We start from the raw sequence: 13,465 nt of genomic DNA on the forward strand, positions 1-13,465 counted from the left end.
TTTTTAAAGTCTAATTTTATTTATTTGAGAGATAGAGTCACAGAGAGGGAGGGAAAGACTGGAACCGATCTGTCTGCTGGTTCTCTCCCCAAAGGGCCACATTGCTCAGAACAGGGCCAGAATGAAGCCAGGAACCAGGAATTCCATCTGGGTCTCCCACAGGCGTGGCAGGACCCAAGTACTCCAACCTCCCTCCTGCCTTCTCAGGTGCATCCGTAGTGAGCTGGAACAGATGCAGAGCAACCAAGACTCACACCAGTGCTGATAGGCGATGCTGGCATGGTAAGCAGCAACTTAACCCACTATGCAAAACAGCAGTTCCTGAATAAATATTTTCATAAGAAAAAGTTAACACTGTAATTCTATAACCTCATTAAGTTCCATACCCAAACTTCCTCCTTTGGAATGGCTTGACCAAAAAAGGGCATTTTTATAATTAGGTCTCTTAATTTGAGGTCCAAACAAGTACCACACATTTGATGAGTGTGTCTTTTACAACTCCCCCCCACACACACCCACCCTCTTTGTAACCTATTAACTCGGGGTGGGGGTGTTGCAGGAGAAATTGACGGAGACTGGGTCAGTTCGTCCTGTACACCGTCTCGCAGTCTGATCTGATGCAAGGCATCTGGAACACTGGGCAGCGAAGGGGGGCTGCAGTCTATGCTCATCAGACGTGCAGTACTCAAGGAACACCCTCCACGGCCTCGGGTCACGGGCGATGGTGGAGGGGCCGGCACTGCGGCACAGCAGGTGAAGCCTCTGCCTTCAGTGTGGCGTCCCACATGGGCGCCAGGTCAAGTCCCTGCTGATGGCCTGGAAAAGCAGCGGGAGATGGCCCAAGTCCTTGGGCCCCTGCACCCACACGGGAGCCCCGGATGAGGCTCCCAGCTCCTGGGTTTGGATCTGTCCCCATTGTGGCCATTTGGGGAGTGAACCAGTGGATGGAAGACCTCTATCTCCTCTCCCTGTGTGCAACTCTGCTTCTCAAGTAAATAAAATAAAGTAAACCGTAAAAAAAAAAAAAGAAGAAAAGCTCTAACTCTGCCTTTCAAATAAGTCAATCTTTATAAAAAACCTAAGATAAGCTGGGTGGTGAAGCGAGGCGTTATTTGCACAGCTGGACAGGGAAGGAAACAGCCACAGGCAGGGGAGTGCCCACTGCAGGCGCACTGCGTCTGGGACGCCCTGGAGCCCCGCAGCCAGGCCGGCCTGCTCGTGAGCTCAGGGAGACAGCTGCAGGTGTCTGCGGGAGCGGACAGGTCTGTCCCCGCAGGGAGTGAGGCTGCCACCGACGCCTCCGCAGGTCCTCAGTGAAGGAGGCTGCAGGCTGCCTCCCGCCCCCTCGCCAGCTCAGTGAGCAGCTACGATGGACGTCTCCAGCAGTTTCTCCTGCACTTGGAAGGGCCAGCACCACCCCAAAGGGCAGGGAGCGCAAGCAGAGCCAGGACTGCTCACTGCTGTGCAGATGCCACCTCAGCCTGTGGGGTCCCCCAAGTGCACGCCCCTCCCCACAACTAAACCCTACAGCCTGCTAAATAAGCAAATCAACAACCCTGCCTTCACCAAAATCAGGCCTTCGGGCGAGCAGGATACGAGGCTTGGCCTGGGGAGGACAGAGCAGACAGAAGAGCACTTACACATTTTTAGCTCCGTCTCCACTTCCTGCTGTCGCCGCTCAATCTTTTCTCTTCTCTGTTGAGAAAGGCGAGGCAGAGCTGTGAGTGCAGACTCAAGTGCCCCGACGCCAGCAGCCGTCTGAAGGAAGCGGCCCCCACCCCCTCAAGGACACTCCGGGGAGGGAAGTACCTTTCTCTCCATGCGTTCCTCCCGGGTCTCTGCACGCGTTGGAGGGGGGGCATCTCGAGGGTCCTGGGAACAAGAACAGAGGGACAGGGTGGAGGGACGGGGACAACCAGCGAATAGCACAGCGCTGCCCCACTGTCACAAACACACGTGGGCAGTTCCCAGGCCACACTGGAGGCAAAAGTGACAAGATCAATGCACATCCACAGACCGACGCTGTCCACAAACTCTGCGGTCTGAGAGAGATGAAAAGTATCTGGAAACTTCCACAGCAATTTGACAGAGCAGTGTTACGCACACTCACTCCAGAGATAAACCCCAACCTTTACAGGTGCTTCTTTTGATTTTTTTCTTAAAGACGGGAACAGCCAAGGTCAGGGAGCCCAGGCATTCAACCCAAGCCTCTTACACTTGACCACCAGCCTGTTGCCTTTTTTTTTTTATTATTATTTGACTGACAGAGTTAGAGAGACAGAGAAACGTCTTCCTTCTGTTGGTTCACCCCCCAAATGGCTGCTCCGGCCGGAGCTACGCCGATCCAAATCCAGGAGCCAGGTGCTTCTCCTGGTCTCCCATGGGGTGCAGGGGCCAACCACTTGGGCCATCCTCCACTGCACTCCCTGGCCACAGCAGAGGGCTGGACTGGAAGAGGGGCAGCCGGGACTAGAACCCGGTGCACATATGGGATGCCGGTGCTGCAGGCAGAGGATTAACCAAGTGAACCACGGCGCCAGCCCCAGGTGTTTCTTTTGAAAACCCCAAGAGCTGACACATGGCACAGTGAAGCTGCCACCTGTGGCGCCAGCATCCTCTATCAGAGTGCCGGCTGGAATCCAGCTGCTCCACTTACAATCCACCTCCCTAATGCGCCTGGGAAAGCAGCAGACGATGGTCTGAGTGCTTGGTCTCTGTCATCCACGTGGGAGACCTGGACAGAGTTCCTGGTTTCTAGTTTTGGCCTGGCCCAGCCATAGCTTCTGCAGCCATCTGTGGAGTGAGCCAGTGGACAGAAGACCTGTCTCTCCCTCTCTCCTTCTCATTCAAAATAATCTCACTACATTTATTGAAATTTTCAATCTTGGGCTGTTGCAGCAGCGTGGAAGATGAAACCTCTCTACAGCGCTGCATCCCACACGGGCACTGGTTTGAGTCCCGGCTGCTTCACTTCTGGTCCAGCTAAGGCCTGGGAAAGCAGCAGACGATGGTCCAAGTGCGTGGACCTCTGCACCCTCACAGGAGACCCAGAAGAAACTCCTGACTTCTGGCTTCAGACCAGCACAGCTCCAGCCACTGCGGCCATGTGGGGAGTGAACCAGTGGACGCAAGACCTTTCTGTCTCTCCCCTCCTCCTCTGTAACTCTGCCTTTCAATTAAATAAATACTAATTCCTTTAAGATAGTCTCACAGGTCCCTGTCTTGCACCGACGACGACGTGTCTGAGGACGTGACAAAGCAGAGTGGGGGCGGGGGCGCTTGCTCAGGAGAGCAGCAGCAGGAGCTGACACCTGGGCACGTCCTGAGGGCCAGGCAGCTCTCTGAGCCCTCACAGCGATCACCAGACAGAGTTGCTGGCCTGTGCCCATTAAATTAATTTAATTGGCTAATAACACTTCCCAAGCACGAGTTCACTGGGAGTGGCCAATCCAGTAAGAGCCACCTTGTGTCACCTCAGCTCTGGAGCCTCCATCGCAGCCTCTCCCTACAGCACTGGAGCGGCCTGTGACACGGACCGCCCTGAGGCGGGGTCATCACCCGACCTTACAAATGAAAACACTGAGATCCGGGAGCCTAAGCTGCACCAACGGTGACCCACAGTGCAGATCTGAGAGCCCCAGGCTACGGTCTTAATTACGCCACCCACACAGTGCCAATTCTTCAGGAACGACACTCCGTTAACAAAAACGGCAAATACAGGGGCCGGTGCTGTGGCACGGTGGGTTAACACCCCAGCCTGCAGCGCCAGCATCCCATATGGGCTGCCAATTCGACTCTCCGCTGCTCCACTTCTGATCCAGCTCTCTGCCACGGCCTGGGAACGCAGTATAAGACGACCCAGGTCCTTGGGCCCCTGCACCCGTGTGGGAGTCAGGGAAGCTCCCGGCTTCGGATCAGCTCAGTTCTGGCTGTTGCGGCCATCTGGGGAGTGAACGAGTGGATGGAAGACCCCTCTCTCTCTAACTCCATCTTTCAAATAAAGAAAAATAAATGTTTTAAAAACATGGCAAATACAGTCACAAATGCTGACACGTATCGACTGCTTGGTACCAAGCGCTCTGCCGTAAATGCTATTTATTCTCCGTCCTGCTGTCAAAGACAGCGAATGCATCGTGGGGATTCTGTACCGCCCAAGGCCACACAGCCGAGAAGCACCCGGCGTCCGCGGCCGACCCCTCCCGCCGCGTCCTCCCCAGCGCCTTCCAGGGGCTGCCCTGCCAGGCCCCCCGAGGCCCGGAAGTGTCCACAGCCGCGAAGCCGGCCTGGCTCACCTCGAACTCCCGGATGTAGGGCGCGATGCCGCAGTAGGGCTGGTTGTGGTGCTTCTCGTGCGGCAGCTTTTCCAGGGGCGGCAGGTAGGGGATGGGGTCCCGGGGAGCGAAGAGGGCCAGGAGGTTGGGCGGCAGGAACTGGGTCATCTTGCCAGGTCTGGGGAGAGAGGGTCAAGGCCTTGTGGCGGCTGCCTCGCCCGGGGAGCGCGCCGCCGCCGCCGCCGCCGGGGGAACAAAGGCCGAAGCGCGGGCGAGCGGGCAGTCGGGGCTGCGGCCGAGGGAGGCGCCCGGGGCGGGGGTCGCAGGCGCTGGGTAGCCGGAAGTCGGCGCGCACCCCGCTCCCCGCCCCCACCACGCAGGGGCTTGTGGGTAGCAGGTCTGGGCTCCCGGCGGCGAGAGGCATTGTGGGTAATGGTCCAGGGCGCCCCGAGAAGCGAGGGGGGGGGCGGGGAAAGGGCAACAAACGCGCAAGGGCCTGTGGGAAGGGGACGGCGGCGGGCGGGGGCGTGTTTTGGGGAGAGCGCCGAGTGTCCGGGAAATTCTAGGCGAGGGCCGCGGAACGGTGCTGCAGGGGGGACGCGGCCGTCAGGGAGGGGACCCCGGCCCACCGCAGGGGCTTGTGGGTAGCGGCCCCGCACCCCCTCAAGGCCACTGGGTCCCACTCACCCGCCGCGCGGTGCCCTCCTCGGCCTGGCGTCGGTCCGGGGGCTCGCGGCGGCTGCGGCGGCCCTTCAGCAACAAGCACTCCTGCTCCGGCTTCGACTCCGGCGCCGTCGGACTCGGTCGCCCGCCCCCCGCGCGCGCAGCAGGCCTCTGCTCGCGAGCCCGCGCGGCTTCGGCTCGCGACGGGAGCAGGAGGTGGAGCCCGGCCTCAAATCCCTCCGCCGTAGCCCTGCGCACGCGCAGCGCCAGCCGCGCGCAACCGACCTACAGACACCGGGGCCGCCGCGGGCACGGCGCACGCGCGAGGCCCTTGCCCCGCCTCCCGGCGCCTTCAACTGCGTGCCGCGGCTGGCTGCCGCCGTACTACGCACGCGCGCTCGTCCCCAAACGCCGCTTTCCACCTCGCGCCTGGACTCCAACCGCCTTTGCCCGCGAGACTCATCCCGGAGCCCCGCCCCCTTACTAGCACACTTCCCGGATCTTTGGCGCATGCGCATTGACTAGAGAACGGGTAATACCCTTCCGCCACCTGGCAAAGAGTCCCTACGGGAATAGTGTTGGTTGCGTTGATCGTCCGGCTAGTGGGCGTCCAGCAATCGCTGTTTAGGCGCTGGAGGTGTGAAAACCTGATTTTTGGTTCCTTACTTTGTACTGAGGGAGAGTGTAAAGGTATTTAGATGAAAAATACAACTTCAGGTAGTGGCCATCTCAAGGACAAGTAAGAGCAGGGTGGGGGGCGGGAGGGGACAGCGAGGGGGACAGAGGCGCCCAGGGCGATCGGGGCGCGGCTAACGGCAGGTGCCCAGGGCCTGAGCTGGGACGGGCATTTCCTGGGTGTCCTGCATGGGCACTTGGTCCCAGGACCGAATTCTGCCCGTGAGTGTGAAATGGCCCGCTGCTCACTTAACGATGCCTAACACAATGTGAAGCCTGCGCCAAAATTATCCTTTATCATTTAGGGCACGAAGAAAAGTCTGCGTGTTTAGTACAGACGCGCTGTTTGCTTTCTGGAATGTTCCGGGTGCACAGCCCGTGGTGGTGGAGAGTGGACCGCACTGTGCTTGATGCCTTTAGGGGGAGCTCCGTTGCCTCGTTCATGATACCCAGATTACTAACTTCACTTTTTTGGCACAATTTTTACTTATTGGGAAGGAGAGGGACGCAGAGCGGTCTTGCTGGTTCACCCCCCAGACGCCCACGACAGCCAGGGCAGGCTCACAAGTCCTGGGGCGCATTGAGTGAGGTGCGGTCCCGGGGACCTGCGTGGGCGTGGTGGTTTCTGAAATCCTTGCAGGGGTCAGGGGCTGGCGCTGGGACACCGGGCAGCCCCACCGGCGAGGCTGGCGTCCCAGCTGCTGCGTTTCCCACCAGCTCCCTGGCCAGGGGCCCGAGCCGAGGAAGACGGCCTGTGTGGGAGGCCTGGGTGGGGTCCTGGCTCCCGGCTTCAGCCTGGCCCAATCGCAGACATTTGGGAAGTGAACCAGCAGACGGAAGATCTCTGTCTCTCTCTTTTTTTGACAGGCAGAGTGGACAGTGAGAGAGAGAGAGACAGAGAGAAAGGTCTTCCTTTGCCGTTGGTTCATCCCCCAATGGCCGCTGCGTCCGGCGCACCGCGCTGATCTGATGGCAGGAGCCAGGTGCTTCTCCTGGTCTCCCATGGGGTGCAGGGCCCAAGCACTTGGGCCATCCTCCACTGTACTCCCGGGTCACAGCAGAGAGCTGGCCTGGAAGAGGGGCAACTGGGACAGAATCCGGCGCCCTGACCGGGACTAGAACCCAGTGTGCTGGTGCCGCTAGGTGGAGGATTAGCTTAGTGAGCCGCGGCGCCGGCTTCTGTCTGCCTCTCCTTCTCTCTCTATGTAACTCTGACTTTCAAATAAATAAATCTTTTTTAAAAAAGTTTTATTTGAAAGTGTTACTGAGAAGGGGAGAGAGAGAGAGATTCTTGCATCCGCTGTTTCGGTCCCCAAATGGTCACAGCAGCTGGGGTGGGGCCCGGCCACAGTCAGGACCTGGAGCTCCATCCAGGTCTCCCAGGTCAGTGCCCAGCGTCTGCTGCTCTGCCGAGTGCACTGTCAGGGAGCTGGATCAGAAATGGAACAGCCGGCGCTGGGCTGCTGGCCTCACACTGTGGCTTAGCCTGCTGCGCCAGCACCAGGGTAACATTCTTAGCGAGAGCCTTTGGCTGGTGATACATTGTTATCAGATCCGCCCCAGGGCATCAGGGCAGCAGCAGGTAGCAGCCTCGGGGATCCTTGCCTGCTCCCAGGATTGCCAGGGAGGAGGGGCCAGGGTGTTGGACAGGAGAAAGAACCGAATTTACATTTGTGGAGATCACTTGGGGGGGGGGGCAGGGAAGGGGCTACAGGGCAAGAGTGAGAGGTTGGAAGCCCAGATTCCAGGGGAAAGACCAAGGGGGCAGCAGCAGGTGGCAAGCAGTGGTCAGGGCCACTTGCTTTCTGAAGGTGCAGCTCGAAATAGTGTTTCTTGGCCAGCATCCTGTATGAGCGCCCGTTCCAGGCCATGCTTCTCCATGGCTGATCCAGTTCCCGCTAAGGAGCCTGGGAAGGCAGCAGCAGATGGCCCAGTGCTTGGACCCCTGCACCCAACGTGGAAGACCCGGATGGAGTCCCAGGCTCCTGGCTTTGGCCTGGTCCAGCCCAGACTGTAGCAACCATTTGGGAAGATCTTTGTCAGGGTTGGCGCTGTGGCGTAGCGGGTAAAACTGCTGCCTGCAGTGCCAGCATCCCATATGAGCACCAGTTCGAGTCCCGGCTGCTCCACTTCCAATCCAGCTCCCTGCTATGGCCTGGGAAAGCAGTGGAAGATGGCCCAAGTGCTTGGGCTCCGGTTCCTGGTTCCTGGTTCCTAGCTTTGGATTGGCACAGCTCTGGCTGTTGGGGAGTGAGCCAGTGGATGGAAGACCTCTCTCTCTGTCTCTAGCTCTCTGCCTTTCAAATAAATAAATCTTAAAAAAAAAAAAATCTCTCTCTGCTTCCATCTCCCCACCTCTCTCTGTAGCTCGCTCTTTCTTGTTTTTTTTTTTTTATATTTATTTATTTATTTGAAAGTCAGAATTACCCAGAGAGAAGGAGAGGCAGAGAGAGAGAGAGAGAATCTTCCATCCGCTGGTTCACTCCCCAATTGGCCACAATGGCCAGAGCTGTGCCAATCTGAAACCAGGAGCCAGGAGCTTCTTCCAGGTCTCCCACACAGGTGCAGGGCCCCAAGGACTTGGGCCATCTTCTACTGCTTTCCCAGGCCACAGCAGAGAGCTGGATGGGAAGTGGAGCAGCCGGGACTAGAACCCTCACCCAAATGGGATGCTGACACTGCAGGTAGCGGCTTCACCCACTACACCACAGCGCCAGCCCCCTGACTTTCAAATAGGTAAATATTTTTTAAAAGATTTTTAAAAATTTATTTGACAGAATTACAGACAATGAGAGAGAGAGACAGAGAGAAAGGTCTTCCTTCCATTGGTTCACTCCCTAGATGGCCACGACAGACAGAGCTGCACCAATAAGAGGCCAGGAGCCAGGTGCTTCTCCTGGTCTCCCATGGGGTGCAGGGCCCAAGCACTTGGGCCATCCTCCACTGCACTCCCGGGCCACAGCAGAGAGCTGGCCTGGAAGAGGGGCAACCGGGACAGAATCTGGCGCCCCAACCGGGACTAGAACCCGGCGCCCATATGGGATGCCGGTGCCACAGGCAGAGGATTAACCTAGTGCGCCACGGCACCGACCCCTCAAATAGATAAATATTTTTTAAAAAAGATTCTGTTTTGATAGGAGTGGAATTAGTACATGGAGGATGTAAAAGGAAGTTAAATAACTCCTGGAGGAGGCTGAGGAGACGCCTCAACACACATGGAAGCCTTGACTAGCGCCCACACCTGAGGAACGTCAGTGGGACACTGACACAGTCGAGGTCCATCCTTGAGTTAACAGCACAACACCACGCTTGCGGCCATGTTCATTGTACTGTGGCAGAAACTCGGCCAGCTGAAGGATATAGGAGGGTACTTCCAAAAATTTTATGGTAAATGGAACTAAAAGATAAGTTTATTTTGGTGAAAAAAAAAATCTTTGAAATCCACAACATCTCAGGGGGCCTCAAAATGTCCATGGAAAATATGCATAATGAGGAAGCTATGCATGGATGGCAGATTTTTCACCAAAATTAATGTCTTTAATTTATTTCAGAAAATGTTTTATTTTCATCTACTTTGAAAGAAGAGCTACAATGAGGGGGAAGACAGGAGGAGAGAGCGAGCTTATATCCACTGGTTCACTCCCCAAATGCCCACGACAACCAGAATTGGCCAGGCCAAAGCCAGGGCTCTGGGTCTTCCACATGCTTAAGTTATCCCCTGCTGCCTGCCAGGGTGCACAGATGCAGGAAGCTGGAGTTAGCAGCGCGCCCCCGACTTGAACCCGGGGACCCCAACACGGGATGCAGTGCCCCAAGCAGCATCCTGACCCCTGCCCCTTCTCAGAGGTTTGGAAGCACCTTCATGTGGGAACTCTGTACTGTTTCTGCAACTTTTCTGTAAGTCTAAAGTATTTTTAAAATTTATTTCTTATTTGAAAGGCAGAGTTACTTACAAGAGGAAGAGGGAGGAAGGGATGTCTTCCACCCACCAGTTTCACTCCCCAAATGGCCGCAATAGGCAGAGCTGCGCCGATCTGAAGCCAGGAGCCGGGAGCTTCTTCCAGGTCTCCCACGCGGGTGCAGGGGCCCAAGGACTTGGCCCATCCTCCACTGCTTTCCCAGGCCACAGCAGAGAGCTGGAGCAGAAGTAGAGCGACCATATGGGATGCCAGCACTGCAGGTGGAAGCTTTACCTGCTAAGGCACAGCACCGGCCCCTGAAGTATTTTGAAGTAAGCTTGAAGAAAATTCTGAAATGATGCTAATCTCCCCTTGATAACAATCCTCACTCGCCCACTTGTAGATGGAGCACACAGCTGATTAATGGAGCCGCTGATTTGAGAGGGAGCCTGGAGAGGAGGGGCTTCTTGGCAGGGAGTGCTGGGTTGGGAGCCCATGGATGCCCCAGCAGAGATGTGCACTTGGGGGTTGCGTGAGTCTGGCACTCACAGAAGAGTTTGGGGCTGGAAGACTAAATGTGGGGACTGTCAGAACAGAGGTGGCACTGGAAGTCACGCAGTGAATGACATCACCTGGGACGTGAGAGGAGATGGAGAAGGACCTGAGCCTTGAGACCCCCAACATCTAGGGTTCAGATGGGAAGAACCCAGCAGAGGAGTCGGATGCTGGCGCCCTCATACAGGCACTGGTTCGAGTCCTGGCTGCTCCACTTCTGATCCAGCTCCCGGCTGAGGAGCTTGGGAAAGAAGATGGCCCACGTGCTTGGATCCCTGCACCCACCTGGGAGCCCAGGAAGAAGCTATAGTGCTATTGTAACAAGAGAATGATACTGAAGAATGGGAGTGTCTGGGTGTATGGGCTTCCTGTTGCTATTGTAACAAGTTACCAAACATAGTGGCTGAAAACAACACAAAGTTATTATTAGCCTACAGCCAGAGAAAGTGGACCGGCAGGGCTGTTTCTGAGGGAGGCTCCAAGCTGGAATCCGTTCCCCGCCTTCACCAGCGCCTCAAGGACAACTACATTGCTTGGCTCTGGCTCACAGCCCCTTATCCAAGTTCAAGCTCAGCAGGGTCCCATCTCCTCGCTGACCCCTGTGCCCACCCTCACATCCCGTACCCAGGAGACCTTCCTGCCTACCTCCCGTGATTGCACTGGGCCCACCAGATAACCCACGATCACCTCCTCAAGTCAAGTGCCAGGGTGGACTCACGGCTGCTCCACTTCTGATCCCGCTCCCTGCCAATGGCCCTGGGAAGTGTGTGGGCCCCTTCCCCCTGTGTGGGAGAGACCCAGATGTGTTCCGGTCCCAGCTCTGGCTGCTGTGGCCATTTCAGCTTCGTGGTTACTACGCTTCTTGGGATGCCCGCATCCCACATCAGGGCCCCTGGTTCAAGTCCCGGCCCCACCGCTTCCGATCCAACCTCCTGCTTGTGTGCATCCTGCGTGGCAGCAGATGACGGCTCAAAAACTCGGGTCCCAGCCACCCCTGTGGGAGACCTGGGCTGAATTTGCAGCTCCTGGCTCCAGCCTGGCCCACCCCCCGCTGCTGTGGACATCTGGGGAGTGAACCAGCAGATGGAAGGACTGTCTCTCACTGCCTTGCAAGTAACATAAACATAAAAATATTTTTTGAAGATTTATTTATTTGAAAGTCAGAGTTTGAGAGAGAGAGAGAGAGAGAGAGAGAATCTTCCATCCGCTGGGCTAGTTGACTCCCCAAATGGCCACAATGGCCTGAGCTGAGCTGATCTGAAGCCAGGAGCCAGGAGCTTCTTCCAGGTCTCCCACACAGGTGCAGGGGCCCAAGGACTTGGACCATCTTCTGCTTTCCCAGGCCATAGCAGAGAGCTGGGGTGGAAGTGGAGCAGCTGGGACTTGAACCAGCGCCCATATGAGATGTCAGCACTGCAGGCAGTGGCTTTATCTGCTGTGCTACAGCGCCAGCCCCAATAAAAATTTTTTAAAAGAACTTTAACCCCAGCTGCAAACTCTGTTTTGCTGTACATAGCAAAATGTTCAAAGTTTCCAGGGATTAGGGCATGGGTGTCTTTGGAAGTCACTGATGACTCAAGAGAATAAGGAGTGATGATCCCACAGTCTGTGGGCAGAGCAGGGAGATGGGATCCAGCACACAGACAAGCAAGACAGATGACCCACTGAACAATGGAAAGCGAGGGAGACGAAGTGTTCTGGCAGCTTCCCGTTTCCAGTGGACTGAAGCTGAGGAGGGGCTGGCACTGTGCCAGTGGGCTAAGTCCTGCCTGTGACCCTGGCATCCTGTATCAGTGCTAGTTTGCATCCAAGCTGCTCCACTTCTTTAAGATTTTTTTTTAATTATTTATTTGAAAGAGTTACAGAGAGAGAAAGACAGAGGTCTTCCATCCACTGGTTCCCTCCCTAAATGGTCACAATGGCCAGAGCTGAGCCAATCCCAAGCCAGGAACCAGGAACTTCTTCCAGGTCTCCCACATGGGTGCAGGGGACCAAGGACTTGGGCCGTCTTCCACTGCTTTCCCAGGCCACAGCACAGAGCTGGATTGGAAGTAGAGCAGCCGGGACTCAAACCGGCACCCATATGGGATGCCGATGGGTGCCGGCACTGCAGGCAGTAGCTTTACCCACTACGCCACAACTGGCTGCTCCACTTTGAATCCAGCTCCCTGCTAATGCACCTGGGAAAGCAGCGGAAAATGGCGCAAGTACTTGAGTCCCTGCACCCACATGGGAGACCCAGAAGCAGTCCTGGTTCCTGGCTTCAGATCGGTTCAGCTCCAGGAATTGCTGCCACCTGGGGAGTGAACCAGCAGATGGAAGACCTCCCTGTGTCTTTCCCTCTCTCTCTCTGTAACTCTACCTCTCAAATACAGAAATAAATAAAATCTTTAAAGAAAAACTATTCTGAAAAGAAAGGAAGTGGGTGGCTGAGGCAGCGCTGAGGGTGAGAGGCTGGAGATGAGGAGACAGAGGTGCGGGAGCCGCACTCGGCTTCCCCATCCACGCAGCGGTGACGGACAGAACACGGGGTGGTTCCTGCACCGCTCAGCCTGCAGCCTGGACAGACGGCAATGGCCTGAGCTCACCGGGCAGGGTGGGGACAGGTGTCCACGGGCAGCCTGAGCCTCACAGGAGGCAGAGTAGGAGAACTGTCGGGAAGTGTTGGGAGGTTCGGGGGTGGCAAAGGATGAGAACTGGTGGGGCTGAGGTGTGCAAAGCTGGATCGGAACCGAGGAGCTGTGGGCGAGGGGCCGCTGAGACCCCACCACGATGCGCTCTGGGCTGATTGATGGGACACTCTGTCCTGTACCGAGCAGAGACCTGCACCACAGGGACAGGGAGTGACAGCAAAGAGGAGACCGAGACCACAGGGAGCCATGGGCAGAGGCCAGGGACAGGGACGGTCAAGGGCCATGACACAGTTGCACACAGGACTGCAAGGAAGCGGGGACAGGGACCTGGGGAGAGGGACACAGAAACCCAGGTGAGACCCAGCATCCAGGGAGAAATGGAGACAACAGTCAGGAATAGCGCTCGGTGCCGCTCTCGACGTGCCCAGCAGGGGGCGCCCGAGACTCCTTTCCCTGGAGCCCCAACACTCGCACTCCTCCAGCTCATCCAATGGCTATTTTTACACAGTGTCACTGGACACTGCGGGCTGGACAGCCAGCGCCTGTGTGCCCTTGGGTTCCCAAGTGACCCTGCAGCATCTTCCCAGTTCCTGGCACGCCCCGCCTCCTCTCTGCCCTATTCAGGGCGATCGCTCAGGCCCGCTTGCTCTCAGAAATCCTCACAAGGAACCCAGCTAGTGACCCCGGGACAGACTCCAGCGAGGAGACAGGGCGTGGGGTGCAGCTGTGGACGCGACCCCAGGACAAGGCAAGCGCAACAATACGGAGG

General features: G+C 56.9%; 1 protein-coding gene across 2 annotated transcripts in view; it reads right to left on the reverse strand.

Annotated features, from left to right (window-relative positions):
* The window catches only part of SNRNP70 (small nuclear ribonucleoprotein U1 subunit 70), an 18,995-nt gene extending 13,770 nt beyond the window's left edge, over positions 1–5,225 (reverse strand). For both annotated transcript variants that reach the window (XM_017339804.4, XM_051828819.3), the window contains exons 1-4: positions 4,959–5,225; positions 4,293–4,449; positions 1,810–1,872; positions 1,641–1,695 (exon numbers count right to left, since the gene is read on the reverse strand). In XM_017339804.4, the coding sequence (XP_017195293.3) occupies positions 1,641–1,695; positions 1,810–1,872; positions 4,293–4,439 (265 nt within the window). In that variant the 5' untranslated portion in view covers positions 4,440–4,449; positions 4,959–5,225. The remainder of the gene's footprint in view (positions 1–1,640; positions 1,696–1,809; positions 1,873–4,292; positions 4,450–4,958) is intronic.
* Positions 5,226–13,465: the final 8,240 nt, after the last annotated feature.

The sequence above is a fragment of the Oryctolagus cuniculus genome, chromosome 18 (genome assembly GCF_051225735.1).
Source record: "Oryctolagus cuniculus isolate XC-2025 breed Fujian yellow rabbit chromosome 18, ASM5122573v1, whole genome shotgun sequence".
NCBI classification, from domain to species: Eukaryota; Metazoa; Chordata; class Mammalia; order Lagomorpha; family Leporidae; genus Oryctolagus; species Oryctolagus cuniculus.